This window comes from Nymphaea colorata, chromosome 13 (genome assembly GCF_008831285.2).
Source record: "Nymphaea colorata isolate Beijing-Zhang1983 chromosome 13, ASM883128v2, whole genome shotgun sequence".
NCBI lineage: Eukaryota > Viridiplantae > Streptophyta > Magnoliopsida > Nymphaeales > Nymphaeaceae > Nymphaea > Nymphaea colorata.
Genome location: NC_045150.1, coordinates 10,118,966 through 10,140,353, shown reverse-complemented (window position 1 = coordinate 10,140,353; position 21,388 = coordinate 10,118,966). Strand labels below are relative to the sequence as shown.

General features: G+C 37.6%; 1 protein-coding gene across 11 annotated transcripts in view; it reads right to left on the bottom strand.

The window, feature by feature from the left end:
• LOC116267107 (cysteine-rich repeat secretory protein 38-like) overlaps positions 1 to 21,077 on the bottom strand; it is a 43,156-nt gene extending 22,079 nt beyond the window's left edge. Inside the window, exons 1-6 of one of the 11 annotated variants that reach the window (XR_007575138.1) lie at positions 18,785 to 18,960; positions 18,304 to 18,695; positions 13,860 to 13,991; positions 13,654 to 13,760; positions 13,382 to 13,467; positions 10,497 to 10,781 (exon numbers count right to left, since the gene is read on the bottom strand). Coding sequence is in view for 9 of the 11 variants with exons in the window: in XM_050081104.1 (XP_049937061.1) it covers positions 19,908 to 21,062 (1,155 nt within the window). In the remaining 2 variants the exon portion in view is untranslated. Of the gene's footprint in view, positions 1 to 10,496; positions 12,399 to 12,493; positions 12,570 to 13,381; positions 13,468 to 13,653; positions 13,992 to 18,303; positions 18,961 to 19,890 lie in introns of those variants that run through there. The other 10 variants (XM_050081099.1, XM_050081101.1, XM_050081105.1 and 7 more) reach the window with 10 other exon arrangements.
• Between the last annotated feature and the right edge of the window lie 311 nt (positions 21,078 to 21,388).

Below are 21,388 nucleotides of genomic sequence, written 5' to 3'. Positions count from 1 at the left end.
GCATAATTGGTTCCACAAGTAAACAAATATTGTAATATGTTTGGATCTAATATAAACAAGATATGGTTGTTTAAAAATATATCTAAGTATACATATTCAAATATGAATCAAAGCAATATATAAGGTGCATTTAAAGAAATAAATAGATCCAATTACTAATGCTATATGAATATAAAGATTCAGATGAATATAAGGATTCAGGCTATAGTAGCATGGATCCAGACACAACAATATCCCTGATATCACTAATATAAATTTAAAATATAAAACATTTAAATTGAAATATTGTACCATATGATTCAACAACCATAATAAGAGTCCAATTCTTAAGCAAGGGTAGAGAAATTTTTTTTCTATTCCATTGAGATTATGCAGATTTGGATATATACTAATCTATCTCATTTATGGACAGCCATAAGTTCAGCACCTGTGATCAAATTTCAGCTGAAACATTTGGACCAATCTTATAATTAAACCGTTGTCCTAACCTCAATGGCCAAGGAAATTATTGGTTGGGCCTCGGTGAGGAAAAGCTAACGGTCGTCTCACAACATGGAAGAATAGAAACCTGTCCTACACAGGTAAGTTATGCCTTTTGAAGTATATCATCTGCGACTGCATTATCAACTTTTGAGCATCAAGGAATCCAACTTAGCTTTTGGAAGATATTTAGAGACTTATACTGGCTTATTAGATTTTATAAGGGGATTATATATATATATATATATAAGTATTCATTTCATATTAGTAAACCATATTATAAAATGGAAAAGAACATGCTTAAATTTTGTAGTACTTTGCATTCCTGATTTCCACTTTATTTCATTAAAAATTAGTAAAATATGCACAAATTTTCTCAGCTTCAGAAGCTAGCACTTTCTCTTGATTTCAAATAAATAATTATCTTACACCACCATCAAATGTTTAGACATTATATATATACACACACATCCTTGGTGCAACAGAATGTCCATAATTTGAAATTTCATTTTGTCCTGAATACATGCCGCTACAGACTGTAGGAACTTTTAAATAACAACTTTAATAAAATTTCACTAACCAAATCTCAATGATAAAATCAAAACAGTTCAGAAACTGAACTTAACCAAGTAACAACCACTATTGGTTAAAGAAATCCTTACAACAACGAAGGAACTACAAGAAAAAAAAAACTCACTAAAGAAGGTCACCCATTGATCTTTTCATAAAAAGCTCCAACACACGCATGCACCACTCCACACTTGCACACCAAACATACACGACAATAGGGGTCGCCGGGTGGCTCGGGTCGAAGCCCTTATTTTTATAGGCATGGACGACTGGGTGGTGGGGACTTTCCACCACATTTTATTGATTTTCTATTACTATTACTTTTGGTCTCCCACTGCACAAAAGACAAGCACAGCATTCTAGAGTCGATGATGAAATGCTACTACACACTTGCACTCTTACCTGCACCACGACTGGTGGGAGGTGCCACACCCGCACTCCTACACAACTTATGACACCCATACCAGCATCATCCACACCCACACAACTGCTAGACGGTGGTGCACTCCCACCCGTACCCACACTATCCCTAATGCTCCCAACTTGTTTGACCGCTAGACTGATGACTGCCAGACTGTGCGGCACTCCCATTCCTACCCGCACTATTTGCATTTTAATGCATCCAATTTGTTACACTACTGCTAGACGGTGCCGCACTCCCACCCGTAATGACACTATCCGCACTGTAATGCATCCATCTTGTTACACGACTACTAGACGGTGCTGCACTCCCCCTGGTGCCCTCACTATCCGCACTGTAGCGCATTGAAGTACTTTGATGACTGCTGCTGGAACCTCCCTGCAATGGATAATATGAAATATGGAATTCCAATACTTTTGGAAGTAGAAGTGCAATTAAGGAAAACAAGCCCTAAGTTTTACACACATCACGCCCACGGCATCGCGTTCTTATCGTAACCTCACCAGCATGCCTTACCGCTCCTCCGCTGTTAAAAAAAAAAACACTAATGAAGTATGTCAAGTGAATAAGTTGTGAGGAAACTTGTTAGCAGTATGCAGAAAGTCTCGTCGATACTCATTTTTTAGGCCCATATAGTAATCCAACCCGCCTCTTGTGAAATACTCATGCTCAACCTGAATTATTTTTTGGCTTTTCAACAACCAAGCAAGGATCAAGCTAAATGCAGTTATTTGAGGTGATTTTTTTTTCTCTTTGCTGTTGCTTACAAAATTTAATTTAAATTGACACTAACTTTTTAAGCGTGGCTAGCGTTCTCCTCGATTTAGTTCTTCACACTATATTGAGAAATCTACAATAATATTTCTGCTCTTCGTCTTCGCAGTAGGCCTATGATAAAGTGAAATATGCTCATGATATGTGCTCTGTTTAAAACCTCAGCTCTGGGTAATCAAGTGGCATTGTTAGTTCATCTTCAACATTTCTAAGAACCCCGTCCAGAGGAACCATACATGCCGTAGGAAAAGCAGAAATTATTACAATTTTGAAGCAGGAGAGGTGCATTGGAAGAATTCAGATTAATGATGCTTACGTGCCACGAGGAAGTTGAGAGAACGGCGTTTGCGTCCTCCTGTTCTGGACTGAAACATCTAATGATGTAAACCCTTCATCAGGGACGATGTCCTCCAACCTCTATCTATATCTTGGTATGTTTGAATCTGAATCCACAGGCTCGAAAACAGTAGGAAAGTTGGGCGTTTATACACATATCAGATGGTTAATCAAACTCCATATGCAATTGCTAAATAGGGATTTAACTGCTCGTTTGGCTGCCGGGTCAGCCTAAAAACTATGCCCTAACGTGGTGCAGTGGGCAGGTAGAAAAGAATATGAGTCTATTTTCAAAACATGGATTGGTTTTGGAATTTTCAAATTTCATTTCTTTTTTTCGCTGAACTACCTAAACTATAAACTTCTGCAATGAGTGCAAAACGTTCGAATTCCAATGTATGCATGCTCTATTTGTAATTAATTTGATAGATAAAAAATGAAATTAAGCTGATTAATTTACAAAACCAATGATCACAAGGTTTTGATATCTAAGCTAATCTTTCTTCTTCCTGTTTATGTGGCTAAGGCCTTTTTCTTCCTTTCTTGGATGACAGCTGTTTTATTTGTAGAGAAATATGATCAGATCTAAAAAATGGTCTGTAAATATCCTGAAATTCTTTCATATTACTACAACAGCTAACATATTTTCTTATAGCTGTCCTTTCCAAGTCATGACATGATTATTTTGTTTATGCTTGTTGGGTTTCTAGTTGTTTCTAATTTTTCCAAGGCCGAAAGCGGCCATTTATATGTAGCATTAACCTAAATGTCCATTTGACAAAAGAAACAGCTTGTAATTGTTCTATGAATATGCCCTTAAATATCTCTAGACAGACTCATGGAACATTCTAATAAATGTGTTTCATGAACCTGTTAATAGAATAGTTTACAAATTGTTTTCATTGCCAAAAAGCCCGATCCTATGAGTTACATATTTTTCATGTCTAGTTTTAGCTGATTTAGATACCGAAGAATCAAGTACCCCTTTTTTGCATGGCGAATTAAGTTGACTCTTAAATTGTTTATAGCCTAAAGGTAGAGGATACAGGTGAAATCACCCACGCAGGCTGGGGTGGAACAGGAGAAGAGTAGAGGGTTGCTGTCGAGTTTTCTTGAGTCCCGCATAATGGGATCCGAATCAGTGGCGGAGCCAGAATTTTTTAGCCGTGGGGCACTTGAATTGGTGACACAAATTTGGTGTGGGTACTGCATATAACTTTAGTATTATAGCAATGTAATGTAGAGACATTACATTGCATTTTTTTATGAGCTGGTGTGAGCAGTAGTCCACCCTAGCCAGCAAGTAACTCCACTACTGGTCTGAATTGGTTGTACATTGGAGTTGATTTTGCTGTACGTACTTGGAGCTCGATCAGCACAAAATTGGGTTCAAGTAACTTTAAATCCTATATTCATTGTAAAATGGCTCAGAATTTCATTCTGATCAAATCTAGACTTAGGTTTAAAGCTATCTAAGACACCCGAATCCAGTTAATGACTAGATCTTATTTTCTCTCACGCACCAGTTTAAACTAAGATAAAACCTTGTGCTTGACCAGCGACAGTGAGGGGCTTGGTTGGTGACTGGTCTGGGCTACTTCAAGAAATCGATCCTTGGGCCCAAATAAACCTGGGTGTTGCTCAATCCATTTACTTAATTAAGGTGGTCAGTGACGATGGGGGCTTTGTTACAGACTCAAGATGGTTGACTATTTAACTATGAAGCCTTGTTGAGAACAGAGTAATGTTAAAGCAGCGGAATCAGCAGCGGCTCTTCAGCCATGTCTCAGCAGCGAAGATTGAAATTAATATTCAATAGATCTCTCACAAACAGTAACCACCCGCTGGGCTAAGGGAAAACCTATGAGGCAACACTATATATTCCCAGCTATTCTTTGATCTAGGGTTACATGTTGATCGCCCTAAATCGGAGCCTCATAGAAGCAAACCCGTAAACATATCTCTCTTATTCCTCTTCTTCTCTATCTGTTTCAGATGCCATCTTCTTGAGCGAGATGCCATGTGAGAGTCTGCTGCTGAGACGTGGCTGAAGAGGCGCTGCTGTTTCCGCTGCTTTAACATTACTCTGTTCCCAACAAACTTATCATCCATAATTTAGTAGATTAATTAATGTTTCTAATCTTGTTTAATTGAGTGCTGAACTTCAAGGATCTTCGTTTTGGTATTCATAAATGAACCATCTAGTGTGCTTATAAACACTACTTTAATATAAATCATGCTTTAGTTCCAGACTTTCCTTTTTCAAATTAATCTTTCCATTACCAAAATTTTGAAGTTATAAGAGTTGTTCATTTTTATGATTAAGAAAACATTATTTAAGCAAGAAAAAATATTTTTTGCCCAGGAAATTATTCTCTAAGATCATATTTATAAGGTGAGATTGTAAAAGCAAATTTTTTAATAATTAATGTTGATATGTTTGTTTTTTCCTTCTTACCCAAGTGGTCTTTTTTTTGCCAACTTCTATATATATATATATATATATATATATAAGAGAGAGAGAGAGAGATTGAGTGAGTGAGTAAATGATCACTCTAGCTATTTATAGTCACCCAGCCATCTAACCAATTCCATCCATCTAATACAGATATATGGCTGAGAGAAAAACATGGATAAAATGATGAAAACTAATATTAAAAGACAAAAAGTCTATCACCATTTTTTCATTGTTTTTTTCTTAACTGTCTATCATGATAGAACGAACGGCTTTGCTTAAATGAAGACGACTCTAAAAAGTCAGAGTCACCATTCAATTTTCTTATATATGACATTTTCATAGAAATAATGCACTTTTTGTTTTTGATACTCAAATAAAGGTGTGATTCACTTACCAAAAACTAGTTACGTGCACAGTTCACAGCCCTTTAAAAAATGTCCAGTGTACCTTGGCCCACTTGTATTGGGCCCCTCGCCCACATTTGGGGGTACTTGGCATGCACAATGCGTTTGCGCAAAGGTCTGTCAATATAACCTGATTTTCTCGCTTACCTACACAATCCTGGCGCTGGGTGGGGCACCTCCACCAGGATAGTCAATAACTATTGAAGGATCTTGCCTGTAGATGTCATCCTTGGTATTGAGATTGACATCAACTGCAAAACAGGTCCGCAAAAGTATTTGAACCCACCGGTAGCGATAGATATTGAACAAGAAGAAGAAGAAGATGAAGGAGAATTCACAAGGTGAAATGGTGATGGCAAAGGTGATGCAGATATGGTAGCAGCTAGGTGGAGACCAGTAACACGGAATAGAGTGCGCAGACAGATGATGATATCTGTTAACTCCACCGCCTGCGCTTCGTCGTTATGCATGGTTTGCGGTGAACAAGTGATGATCCTTGTTCAATATTTGCAAGCCTAAATCCCTTCTAGCCAGCTGTTGTCTATCCAACCACAGCGGTTGTGTTGTGTTTTGTGCATGTATGTATATACATGTAAAGCTAACTGTAAACTGCTTTGCACATTTAATGCATGAAGTCAATACCACAAAAACTGTGGCCACTTTCATGTCAAGGGGCCTTTGCTTTGACACTGTGAGGGAGGCCACCTATCAAGGGAAATAAGAATGGCCATACCTATATATATATGTATATATATATATATATATGTATATATATATATATATTATTGATATATAAAATTGTCATTTCAATCATCCTAGTTAATATATATGCAACTCTTTCTCAATAGTTATAGCATACCTGGTCATGCTAAAGACTTGTAAAGGGACAAGTCTCTAGTTGGATTCTCATGAGCATCATGCCCTCATGCCTTAAGTACTGGGATGCAGTACGTAGAGTTGCAGGGTACACCCATACCATCGCTGGTGGTTAAGTTTTTGCTCAGCTGAACATATGCATACTACTATATATATATATATGTTGGTGCCAATATCGTTGTTTGAATCGCACTGCTCCAATATGCCAAAATCCATTTTTGTGACTGACAAGTTCGCCGCCTGTTAGTTAATGTTGGTTTTTTTGTTTAAAGAATAGTACTTTAAAGGTTATTTGCTTTTATTTCATATGCTTATTCATTTATACCTTTTTCTGATTCACAAATCGAAGCGATCGAGTGAGCTGCCTGACCGATTCTATTCTTTTTTTATTGATTTCCCCCGTGAAATATGAACACTTAATTAAGTGCATTGCAGAGCCACGTAACGAATGGGTATGGATTGGTGTGCCTTGCAGTCTGAAAATCCCCATCGGTTCCACAAGCATAGAACAATGCTGATGTGCTTGCAGACTGGTTGAATTCGGATGGATTTTACAGTTGCTAAATTCTTATGAATCTTCATGACAACTGAACACCTCCGGAAGAAAGAAAGAAAAAAAAAGTCATAGAGACATACCAATTTAGTATCGTAATTCCTAATTAATTACACGAAGAGCAGATTGGGGGGCACGAATATGACACAATTAATGTTGAAATATTTAAAATTAGAAAGCTTGATTTTGATTGGTAAATGAAAAGAAGTCATGTCCACAGCAGCGATTATAAAATATAACATTGGATTCAATCCGCCAAGAATGATGTAATTTAGTTGACGAATATTCGTCAAACCCAAGCCTCAGCTGGGTCTTTTACCTGAAAAACAAAAATTTATTATGATTTGTGTAGGCATTTTCTTTCTATGCCATGGTTGGCTAGTTTTTTAATGTAATTTCTTGTTTCCTCATCACAGGTCAACCAATCCATATCATATCTCAAAATCGTTCTACGTACATGCCGGCACTAGCGCTTAGTTTATTTTACCCACAAGTTCAGGTGATCTAACATTTTAATATTGCAGTATGTTTCGATGCCCATGTCCACATGATAGAGATCTACGTATGCCAACTAGAATAATAATCTCTGGCTTGGCAGTGTTTTATATTGGAAAACTAATTAAGCACCTGTTCTGTGTTTGTTGCTCCCACGTGGAATGAACAATATCAACAACTAAGAATCCAGAGATTATGATTTTAATCATAGAGTTAATCATTTCACTGGGAATGACATGAATATGAAGCTAAGTAGTATATTTTTGAAGGGATAGTTGGAATCAATTTTGATCATTGCACATTCCCGCAAAAGTAAAGGCTTTTGGAAAAATCCATAATCACAGGCAGGTTCAGAGGATGGAAACCTTGTTTCTCTTGCGTGAACAGTTTTTAAAAAATAAAGAAATAATATTCCAAAATTCAAAGATATACATTAATTGGAAAAAGGAAAATAGTAACATCTTGCCAACGACAAGTTCAAGTGCATGGGTAGCATCTTTGTGTGACCTGAGTTGAATCAAATAATGTGTATTAATGGCCTACGTATGTTCGTGGTCGATCACAAGCTTTTCTAACACCTCGCCCTTGCTCAAGGTTTCCTTATGCATGAATTTTATTTTCTGTGTGTTCTGCAATTCATGACTACCACAAGAAAACACTCTACTAATGCCCAAAAAACATCAGTTAATATATGGAAATCTTTTGTAATTGATGGCAGAATCTATGAAGCTCATAATGGCTCAAGGGGACATGTTACCTCTGGGCTGGAAAGTACATTCTTTCCAGCTATATATTTATCATGTATACTCTGTCCTGTTATTATTTAGTAGACACAACAAATAACTAGATATATCATTACACATTCAATGCTACAAGATTAAAATGTGGAACATTGAACAATATACTTGCACGTAAAGACACAACAAACTTTGAAAAGTTCAGATATCAAAAGATTTACAATGAAATTTGAGCAACACTTGTTTGTAGAAAATTTGGTCCTCGGATAATTTTAATTTCTCTGGATCCAAATCTGAACAATAGTTTATGAGGACAAAATCTGGCAGGGTCTCGGTGTCCCAAAAAATTCTAACAATACATTGGTAGAATCCCATTATTGAAATCGTGAATTTCATCAAACAACACACTTAATAATAGGCCACTATTATTCATAAAGTGCTTGCAAAGTAACACAATACTTAAGTGGACTTACTGAACTTCAATTGCTAAGCATGTTACCCACGAGCATCCCACGTTCACTTGATGCGCACACTAACTCAACGACTTCACTAGTTCTCAAAGTGAGCACACAAGCACCTTCACATTCACTTTCACTCACCTGAGACTCAATCCACACCAGAATGACCAGCACCCCTACTTGCAGTGAGAAGATGTCGGTGGTGGAAAGCAAGAGAGAACACGAGTTCTCTCGACTCTTCTAAAGAGTCGGTGACGAACCGCTACAATGTCCCCCTCATTACTGTCTCTTTACATAATAACACCTACAACTCTTCTGAACTTGGTGAATGTCTGCACTGACTGCCCCTTGGTGAATATATGAGCAAGCTGATCTTCTAAAGCAATTTATAACTATACCTCAACTCTCAGCACCTTTCTCTGATATAGTAATGTTGCACTTCTATATGTTTTGTCTGAGCAAAGAAGATGAGATTCTCTCCAAGTCTAATATTACCTTCAGTATCTCAGTAGAGTCCCACTATATAATCTACATCTTGTTTAATGTCTTCCAGCTATGGCATTAGTCAAATACATCATCATCACAATGACCGATGACTTGATGAGCTGATCCACTTTTGTAGAGTATACCTTAGTGAGCAGTTTATTTAACTTACCCTAATATTAATCTGACTGCCTCTAAATGCAGCTTCGAGTCACATGAATCTACTCGTAACACTAACTACATATGTAATGTTTGGTCTTGACAATGTTAAGTATATCAAGTTTCCAACCAATTGCTGGCACATAGTGACGTCTTCTAGCTTGTCTTCATCAATTCGGACATAGTACTTATCTCAATTTCTTTTGAGATATGTTTGCAATCAAGCATTTCATACTTACAAAGTAAGCCATCAACATATTTCATTTTGACTTAAAAATAGTCCTTTAGATATGTAATCAAATTTTCATCCATGGAAATGTCTTAACATTCCTCCAGCTCTTTCATTTCAAATCTCATTGTGAGATGTTCACGAATGAGATTGTCTTCCATATCGTCTTCATTAATAATTAAATCATCAACATAAATTAACATAATATTAATCTCTGTACCTCTTGTCTTGATGAAGAGACTGAAATATGCTAAAGCGACTTGGAATCCCTTAAACACTAAAAATTCAGTTATGCTTCCATACCATGCTATAGATGCTTGCCCCCCTCAATGTGCAGACATAGTTTGACTTATTTATAGATTTGAAAGTCAAACTCTTCATGCAAAAAGGCATTCTTCAGAACCATTTGCCTTAGCTTCTAGGATTTGGCTGCAATGATAACTATCAACACATGTACATATTTTGTGATCAGACGAGCCATGTATCTATCAATTGAGTCATTTGTCTTTCTTTTTGTTTTGTCAACCTACTTGGAGGTAATAGGTTTTACTCTTGCAGATTTAGTACCAGCTCCAAGCTATGAAGACGTCTTGTCTACCACATCTCTGTCCTGTCCATCCTGTCATCGGTATTCTTCGTTTATTGCTTGATGTTTTTTGGAACAGAACACCATGTTCACCCTGTCCAGTGTTTATTTTCCTTCCTGTTTGTCTTGTCCATCCTATCTATTATGCTGTTGTTCGATTTGTGTTTTGTGCATTCTATATGTTTTGTTCTGTGTTTGCATCATATATAGTCTGTTATGTCCGTTGTTTGATAACTAGAACACTATCATCACAAGACCCACCATTATTTGTACATCATAGTTATCATATAACACTATCATAGTGAGATTTTCTGAGGCTACAATGCAACTGAATGCATACATTCCAGTAAAAAAAATCTCAAATCACAAAAACATCTGTTACAGTGCTATGAAACTTGAATATTAATCTTCACTATTATGTGAATTTTGAAGACACAATACAAAGGTTAAACTTTTCCAAGGAAAAAAAATGCCCTACTAAACTACAAAATTTTTAATATACAAGCAGCAGAACATAGCTTGTTGAGACAGATAAGATCAAACCTCTCACGACAATGCATGTCTAAACAAAGAAAAGATATTTTTCTTTATTTTCCACCGTCCGAACTTGGCTTCTGTTTAGACTGCTGCTTCTAAGAGCAGGAAGATGGGAGATGACCAGGAACGCCACACAATGTTCACCTTTGAACCAAAGACCATCTTAAACTCAGCTCCCTTCTTTGGTGCAGCACACCTTCTCTTAACTGGCCTGTCACACACAATCTGCCATCCGTGTATGGAGGTCATATTCATATTATCAAATCCAACAGACTCACAGTGAGAGAAAGAAAGTAGAAAGCTCAAACACAATCTTCTTTTTTAGTTGAACCTGATCCTAGGGACATATAGAAATGAAAAGCTCAAAGAGTTCAGTCAGGAGCCATTGACGTCTTGTATTAGAGGAGGGCATTCACGTGCCTCACCCAACAGCCAAAGCTGTATCACCTAGAGATGGAAGCCACAACATGCAAAAAGAAGCACCAAAACAAGCAAGAAGAGAACCGGCCTCTGTGCCCCTATACCTAATAATCCTTGCATTTTTCCTTTCAGGAAAAAAAAGAAGAAAGAGTGTCACGGTTTGGGAGACTAAAAAATAAAGTGTATTTTTGGGGCTACCCGGTATATTTTGGGAGGTTTACACTACATTCTGATCTACCATGTTCCCAAGTCCGTCTGGTTGAGTTTGAACTAACGGAATTTGCCATGGAACTCAATTTTGGTTTTCTTTTTTCATCTGCAACTTTGGCAGGAGGTGGAGGTGGAGGTGAGGGTGGAGGAGGAGTTGGTTGTCGACCACTTTCCTGCCACGGGTAATATGACATTTGAACACTTTTGGGAGCAGAAATGCTGTTAAGGAAAAAAAGAAATGAAGTTTTGCATACTTTAGGTCCATCGTATTTCATTTCTATCGTAATTGTACCTGCAGTTCTCCTTGTTCGGTCTCTGTTAGAGAGAGCAATAACTGAGTCCTATTTCAAGTCAATAATTGCTGGGAAACATGTGAGAAATAAGCAGATCAAAATCTTGTAGGTAGTCAAATTGTTTGCTACAGGAGTGACCTGCCTGCACGTCCTCTTCTTGTGTTCCCATGAATTACACAACATACAACACAAGAACAACACATACACTAATCCAGCACTTGTTTCTACAAGTGCTCACAAGGCACGGCACAAGGCAGAAAAGATTAAACACACCACAATAGGACTCTTTGAGCACACTTGAAAGCCTTTCTCACACACTTTTAGCTGACACAAAGGGGCGTATATATATACATCACAAAAAAAACTGAAAAATAAATGACATGACTCTGGGTGATTCCACTATATCCATAATTGACATGACTCTTGGTGATTCCACTATGGTTATAATTGACATATGCATTAAAAACAGAAAACTGAAAATTAAAATAGGCATGGTGAAGGGGCACCATGTCATCATCGCAAGGTGAAGGACCTGAACCCTTGACCTTCTTCATAAAAACAGCTGCACACGTTTTTAATTTTTTGCATTAACTTTCATCACTTATTTCCCATTGTGCATAGGAGTGCATGTGTTGTATTAATTTCCTTTTGCTTTAGAAAGCGAACTAACGGAACAATGCAAATGTGTAAAGACCTGTGCATATAACCAGCTGTACTAGCAATTATCTTCCTGATTTCGTTCTTCACACCAAGACCCTGCCTTGATATGTTCAGAAATCTATATATATCGATATTTCAGCTAATTATATTCGCAGTAGATTTATAGTGGATGTAATATGCTCATAGATACTTTATTAATTGAAACCTCTCGTCTATGTAAACCAGTGGAAGTTCTCATTCATCATTGCCATGCGAGCACCTGCATGATGCAGGAAAAGCAAAAATAACAATTTGCAAGATGAAATACTGAAGCGGGAAGGGAGCGGTGGAACAATTCAGACCAATGATGCTTACGTTACAGGAGGAAATTCAGCGAATAGCCGCTTCATTTGCCACCTATGGCGGACTGAAACCTTGATTTCTCGAACCCCTGTGACAAGGATAATGTCATCCAATGGCTCTATAATGGTTCTATTGTTAACGTATGAATCCACAAGCTCAAAACAGTTAGGACCATTCTGCTTACGCATATCCAACAGTTATCAAACTCCACATATATGCGATAACTGAATAGCGATAAACTTGTTCTTTTGGCTGCCAGGTCAACCTATTAACTACGCCGTAAAACGAGTGGTAGCATGAGCTGTTCAGAACAGCAGTATACCGGTCCCCAACCTAACTACGGCCTAACGAGTGGTAGCATGAGCTGTCCAGACTTAGGTGCATTTCTCTAGGGCCTTTCTACTTTCCTGGCTAGTGTGCTATTGAAGATCTACCTACAAGTACTATAGCTGTTCTTGCTCAGATTGGGTGCGTTTGGGAATTTGGTAACAAAAGCTGACTGTAGCATGCAGAAATATTACTAAATATAAGTAAAAAGGTCTCTCTCTCCCTCTCTCTCTCTCTCTGAATGATGGGTAGCACAACAGGTTAGGCTGGGTTTCATGTATTGACCACGTCATCTTGAAGAATATTGTCCGGATGGTATTGAAGAGTGGTGATGTGGAATTAAGGGTGCCATTGTAGAGGCTAATTTGACCTGTTCTTGTCTTCCCCTCTTCCTCTTATGATTTTCATTTAAGAAATTTGACATTTTCATGGAAACAACTCTCTCTCTCTCTCTCTCTGAATCGAAATATCCGTACACTCTTATGATTTTCGTTGAAGAAAATTTGCATTTTGAAGGAAGCAACACAATGCATATTTGTTCTTGTGATCCGAATAACAGTTTGGGTCTCTTACCTACAGGTTTGTAGGTGCAGCGAAGGGCATCATTAGCATAGGATCTTTCCTGCAGATATTGTGGTCTTTATTAAAGCGAGCAGTGACTGCAAAACAAGTCCAACCAAAGAAGTAGTTGAACCTATCACTGGTAAAAAACCTTGAAGAACAAGAAGAAGGAGGAGGAGAACAAGAAAGAAATCAGGATGGGAAAGTTGATGAAGATAACAACCTGTGATAATAGCAATTGGAGATACAGATATGAAACAGAACCAGCGGACAGATTATGGTACCTGTTAACTTCACCTTCTGCCCATCGATCCCATTATGCATGGTTGCGGTGAAGAATTTAGGACCCTTGTTCGAATGTTTACATAAAATCCTTCTTGCTAGCTGCTGCCTGTGCAATCACAGCGGTTGTATGTGCACACTTATATAGACGTAGAGTTAAACCACAAACTACTTTGCACACTAACTTGGTGGATGAAGTCAAGTGTACCAGTAAGCATGCCCCAGCCTTACTCCTTAACTGGAAGTTTGACATTGTTAAGGAGGTGAGCCATCCCCAGCAGGACAAGTAAGCATGCCACAGCCTCACTCCTTGAGATCATGCATGAATCTTTCTCTGTCACTTAAGGAATTAATAAATAAAATGCGAGAGAAACTTTCAGAAACATTACTTCAATTAATTAAGAATTGGCTATAATGAATGCCTTTTACTTAGAAGCTATGAAGCCAATCAATAGTTAGAAGCATATGATCTTTAAATTTGGTTTTTCTAACAACAGATTTAAAGTATTTCTGACAGTGGATCAAAATCGTATTACCTGAACATGATCCGGCAAAATGCGAGGGCATCGTTTATGAATTAATTTCATATTCATTGGATCTATCTAAAGAACCTGAGTACTTCAATCGGACAAACTAGATCAACAAGCGGGCCAGATTTGGGCGATTATTTTTTAGGATATCTCATGAGGGTGGATCCGAATAACCTATATGGCATTTTTTTCCAATTACCATTTGCATCTTTTAGGTTATGAGTTTGACACCAGTTTCCATCTTCTCGACCTAAGCTAGCAATCTCACACTGACAATTACACATCACAAATCGCTTGATTTTGCTACAGCTTGATGGGTTCCATATATGAAGATTCCATAATCCGAATGGGTCGATGAAAAACCTACATTAAGTTGATCATATGTTGGAGTTTAATAGTGTTTTTATAATATGCAAAAATCAATGGCACTTATAGCATTAACATTTTATTTGCAGAAAAGTCTGCATTTTTCATAAAAGAAACTTAAATGAAACATGTTTTATATCAAAATATTTTTGTAAAAATATTTGTACATTTATATTTTTGTTTAAAAATTTTTTTCATAAGAACTTAAGGAGTCTGGTTTTAATCCCTGACCTAATGGTCTGTGATCTGCCAATTACTCAACTCTCTCTCTCTCTCTCTCTCTCTCTTATATATATATATATATATATATATATATTTGTAGGTCTCAAGACATTAGGTCAGGGGCAAAATCACACGGCTATTAAGAGCAATGATTATAGTGTATTTTTTGCTATCTAACTTTACATTTGTGATCTTAAGAATAAGCTGATATCAAACATATAATGAGTGAATCATTTTCTAAAATTTAGATGGACAGCTCATATATTGAACAGTTTATTTTACATCAAAATTCTGATGATGGAGAAATCTCTATCTTCCTTAAAAACAACTTAAACCAAACCATGTTTCTTATCAAATTAGTTTTTATTAACATGTTATGATGTTTTTGTTTTGTTTAACGAATTGAACGGTTTTATTTTTATCCATGACGTAATGGTTTGGGGTGTACCAATTTCCTTCTCTCTCTGTCTCTCTGTCTGTCTCTCTCTCTCTCTCTCTCTCTCTATATATATATATATATATATATATATATATATATATATATATATATATATATATATATATATATATATAATATATATATATATATATATATATTTATATATGTATATAAGCCTTTGATTTTAAAGGATGGTAATGACTAATTTGAAAAAAAGGAAACTAAGCTGTATTTTCAGGAAAGGGGAATACCCTTTAACAACTAACTACATATGCAATGTTTGGTCTTGACAATGTTATGTATATCAAGTTTCCAACCAATTGCTGGCACATAGTGACGTCTTCTTGCTTGCCTTCATCAATTCTGACATAGTACTTATCTCAATTGGTTTTGAGATATGTTTGCAATCAAGCATATCATACTTACAAAGTAAGTCATCAACATATTTCATTTTGATTTAAAAATAGTCCTTTAGATATGTAATCAAATTTTCATCCAAGGAAATGTCTTAACATTCCCCCAGCTCTTTCATTTCAAATCTCATTGTGAGATGTTCACGAATAAGATTATCTTCCTCATTGCCTTCATTAATAATTAAATCATCAACATAAATTAACATAATATTAATCTCTGTACCTCTTGTCTTGATGAAGAGACTGAAATATGCTAAAGCGACTTGGAATCCCTTAAACACTAAAAATTCAGTTATGCTTCCATACCATGCTATAGATGCTTGCCCCCCTCAATGTGCAGACATAGTTTGACTTATTTATAGATCTAAATCTTTCAAGCTATTCCATATAGATTTCATAGTCAAACTCTTCATGCAAAAGGGCATTCTTCAGAACCATTCGCCTTAGCTTCCAGGATTTGGTTGCAATGATAACTATCAACACATGTACATATGTGATCTTAGCAACAGGACTGAAAGTCTTTTAAAAGTCAATACCATACTGATATGAAAATCCTTTCATGATCAGACGAACCATGTATCTATCAATTGAGTCATTTGCCTTTCTTTTTATTTTGCGAACCTACTTGGAGGCAATGGGTTTCACTCTTGCAGCTTTAGTACAAGCTTCTAGGTCTTGTTTTACATCAATACCTTCATCTTGTCTTTCTTTGCGGCTTGCCATTTGTCAACATATTTTGTTTCTTTGGAAGTTGCTAGCTCGATCTTCAATAGGATTGCATAATCTTCATCAACATACTTGGAATTTGGCTTTTGGACTCTTGTTAATCTTCTTAATGTTGTAGGTGTCTCTTCTTTCTTTTTCTTTCTCTTTACTTGGCATCTGCTGGTATATTATGTTTGGATGTGTTGTGGCAAGGCAGCACAATGGGCATCACAGCAAGAGAACACCATGATCAACAGGCCTTGGCATTTGCCCTCCCTCCAATATCTGAGTGTTACAGTTGGTTGGAAATTGGACCTACATCTCAAGGTGCCGGTGAATGGTAGAACCCTTGAAGAAATGATGAAGAAATTCAAGAAAGGAGAAATAAAATGTGAAAAAATGGAAAAAGGGAGATGAAAAAGAAAAGTGATTGGATTTTATACTGTCTTAAATTAATTATGAAATGGCACAAAAGAATTACTTCTACAATAGAGTACCTTTCTCTTTTCATAAGACAAAAATAGGTCCAGAAACGCGGACCCATTCGTCCTAAACAGCGGTCACCAAGTTTGAAGCAAAGCTAGTGATACGTTCTGGTGTATTTTGAGGTCACCGAGGAAGCCAAGAGGTTGTTCGGAAAGTGTTCCTCTAGATAGAACAGACAAGACGTCTTGTCTACCACATCTCTGCCCTGTCCATCCAGTCATCGGAATTCTTTGTTTATTGTTTGATGGTTTTAAGAACAGAACACCATGTTCATTCTGTCCAGTGTCTATTTTCCTTCCTGTTTGTCTTGTTCGTTCTATCTATTATGCTGATGTTAGATTTGTGTTTTGTGCATTCTATATGTTTTGTTCAGTGTTTGCATCATATATAGTCTGTTATGTCCATTGTTTGATAACTAGAACACTATCATCACAAGACCCACCATTATTTGTACATCATGGTTATCATATAACACTATCATAGTGAGATTTTCTGTGGCAACAATTCAACAGAATGTGTACATTCCAGTAAAAAGAATCTCAAATCACAAAAACTTCTGTGATAGTGAGATGAAACTTGAATATTATTCTTCAATATTATGTGAATTTTGAAGATAGAATACAAACATTAAACTTTTCCGAGGAAAAAAAATGGCCTACTAAACTACAAAATTTTTAATATACAAGCCGCAGAACATAGCTAAGTTCATCTTCTTTTTTAGTTGCAGCTGGTCCTAGGGACATATAGAAATGAAAAGCTCAAAGAGTTCAGTCAGGAGCCAATGAAGTCTTGTGTTAGAGGAGAGCGTTCACGTGGCTCACCCAACAGCCAAAGCTGTATCACCTAGAGGTGAATGCCACAACACGCAAAAGAAGCATCAAAACAAGCAAGAAGACAACCGGCCTCCTTGCATCTTTCCTATCAGTAAAAAAAAAAAGAAAGAGAGTCGCTGTTTGGGAGACTAAAAAATAAAGTGTATTTTGTGGGCTACCTGGTATATTTTTGGAGGTTTACATTACATTCTGATGTACCATGTTCCCAAGTACGTCTGGTTGAGTTTGAACTAACGGAATTTGCCAGTGAACTCGATTTTGGTTTTCTATGTAGCAAGAGAATATTTCTATGTGATTGCCATGGTCATCTGAATTTAGCTTAAGTAGCAAAAGAATATTTCTATGTGATTGATTTAGAGTTTTAATCAAACTTTGGTCAACTATCTGTTTCTGATTCAAATTCAGTTATGAAATTACGTACTAAATCTGATCCATTATATACTATACAGGCATGTACAGCCCAATGTATATTAGGAATAGCTCATGTGCCATTGGTTTCCATCAATTTCTAAGCTAAGTGCTTCATGAGGTCACCTTCATTATCCGTTTTCAATCAACAGCGCATAGAGTCAAGACCCAACAAGAAATCGTTCAAGTAAATGCACACTATATACACAGACGTTTCAACAAACAATTCGAGGGCTAGCCATGTGGGTACCTGAAAATGAGATGAAAAAATGTGTACTTTTCACTCAATCCTGCTGCAGCTCCAGAGAGGAATACCACAAATGAGTGAGAGAGAAGAAGGAGAAAATTTGATGATTTTCTCGAAGGTTGCCTCACTTCCAAGTTGGTGTAGGATCACCTCAACAGGTGACGACTTAGCCACTCACGCACGAAATTCGGCTGCTGTGCCAAGGCCCAGTAGAAACACTGATGGCGATGTCACCATTGTAGTGCCAGAGAACGATGCTGATAAGGTCCTTTGATGTGAAGTTTGGAGGAACTTAAGAATATCAGATGAGTTGGTGGTTTTTGAGGGTGAGGGCATAACGAGTTCCGCTTGTTGTGACGTGGACGGGAAAGCTATACGCTTGCAGTGGCTCTTACCTGGAACAGGCCGTGGCAGCGGTTTGCGGACAGAGAATCTGTAAGGAAGAGAAGAATGGGTAGCAGGTTGTAGAGATGGAGAAACGTACCTTTGGAAGACACATAAACCTTTGAAGGGGGGTTGGAACACAGCCTCCAAATGGTGTTACTCCAATAGGAAGAGATGTGAACAAGGATGGTAGAAGAAGAAGATGAGTGGAGAGGCAGTGAGCAATGAAACAAAGGAAAAGACTCGAGCATTGAGTGGTCAGAGACTCGAGCATTGAGTGGTCAGCATAGAGCGAGAGTGAAACAATGGAATGGAGAAAAGGTGTTTCTAGTGTTTGGATGACTAGTTAATAACGAGGAAAAAAAAAGGAGAGCTAATATGTGTGTTTGGAAAGAAAAGAAATGGATCCAGGTCTAACAGCCGAATCCAAATCTGATTTTTAAACTGAATTCATACCAAATTACAGACATTGAGTATAGAATATTTATTTAGAATGATGTTTTGAATCCAAATCTGATCAATATTTACATAAATCTGAATTTGAATCCAAAGAGATGTCATTTCTTATGTTCGAATCCGATCTGATGTCAAAATTTTCTCTTATCCTATTTCCTTTATGTGGTTCGATCTTATGTTATATATAAATTGGACCTATTGGCATGCTTGGCAGAAGCCCACACATGCACACATCTTATGTTGCCAAAATTTAATGTCTGTGTATGATCTGCACAAATGATGCAACTTTTCTTGGATAGGTCATCTTCATAACAAGGAAGCAAACGACGACTTTAACGTGCGGACCAGAAAACTTGTTGGTTGTGATTTGGTTGACATAAATCTGGACTATGGATGGAAAATTGAAAGCTTTGTCACAGACGATTATGAATATGGCATGCAATGATACATCCGTTCTTCCTATAGGATCATGTAAATGTATTATACAGTACGGTAAAGTTAGTTTTCTCGAGTAAATTTCAATAAATTTCAAAAGAAGTTAAAAAACTGAAAACAAAATGTAAAAACCATGAAAATAAAAAATTGGTTAGTACTGAAAAATGTGAAAAAACCTGAAGAAAACACTGAAAAACAAAATGGGTTTTCCGTAACACTGTAGTGAGATACTTGAACGGATAAACCGGTGTTTAAACCAAAACCTATCTCTGTCCCTCTCTTTCTCTGATTTATAATGTTCCTTTTTTTACTAACCTCGTTGTTCCGATCCGTCATCTTCTTCTTTTTTCCTCTGCAATCCGCGAGGCTTCAACGTATTTCTCCAAAGGCAACAAAATTCTCTCATCCACCAGTAAAAGCCGCAAATTAAGCAAGTAATAACAACCACAATCATCATGACGGAGATGCCGGTTATGATATACATGCGTTTTCTGCCTATACTTTTCTGATGGCCTGCATATATAAAATATTCTTGTCATATGAATTGGGGAGGGGGAGGGAGAGAGACAGAGAGAGAGAACCAGCCTGATGTAGTAGTGTTGGATCCAGCATTGGGCGGAGGAGTTAATACGCTTGGCTTTTGACTTGATAGAGGTGCTGAATAGGGTGTAAGAGGTGGGCTTGGCCTTGATTTTTGATGGAGGGGGTGGGTTTGGAGTTGTGGTTCCATAAAAGAGCACTGTATCGTACCTCAAACGGCAACTTCCCCTGACAAATTCACAGCCGATTGAATGTTGGCAAGTATCCGACGTAGGAATCTGGGATCTGGTGGTTTCCAAACACTTTTGGCAATTAGCAAGGCTGGTATCCCTGGTGCACTGCATCAGTCCGTATATCGTTTCTTGGCCATTCCACGGGATGGATCCCGTGGCAAACAAGGGCGTTGAACGCCCTGTTGTCGCCTGGGAAATCAGATTCTGAAGCAGACTGCTCAACTTCTCGTTGAACGAATCATTAACGTCAGGTGAGTTCCAAAGATGAGCCCCAGATTGATCGACATCGAGGTGGCCAAAGAATTTGGTGTTGGAGTAGCAGAGCTGGCACTTTTCATACCATATGATGGCTTCCATGGGGTAGGTGCAGTCTGTGTCGTTGACCTTTTGGGTCGAAGTGTCGATGCACTCCTTGCAGGTTTGCTTATCAATGTCACCCCTGCACTGCACCATGGCATACACTCTCTCCGATCCTTCACCCTCTGGGGCATTGGAGAAACCAAGGGGATTGACATCCGCTATCAAGGTGGCAAAGGCTAGGTGCATGTTCGTTTGAAACTTGCTTCCGTCAATGTAATTGATGTCTCTGTTGCAGTAGCTATCAACAAAGTCATTACTGCTCATTGCCTGGTCGACCCGGAAGGAAAGGAGGAGGAAGAGGACGAGGAGGGGGAATCCGATCTTCATCCTTAGCACCATTGCAGAGTAACCCATCTCAAGTTCTCCTAGCTAGGAAGCCTTATAAACATGATTGGAGATGTGTCGGATATGGAGAGATAAATGCGTAAGGAGATATAGTTTCATTTCCGTTAGCATGTATTCTGAACACTTTACCATTAAAGGGAATTCATTATGCAACTTGCACTATTCATGGAGTTACACTTGAATTCAAGGAAGACATCCCACTGGTCAGCTGTATGTAACATGCACTAGATATATTACTCTGGGGCCTTATAATGTCTGGCCATTAAATAAGAGGTTCCCACTTGGTATTGGGTCACTGAGCATGAAAGAGATGTTTGTGCCCCCCAGTTAGGGAA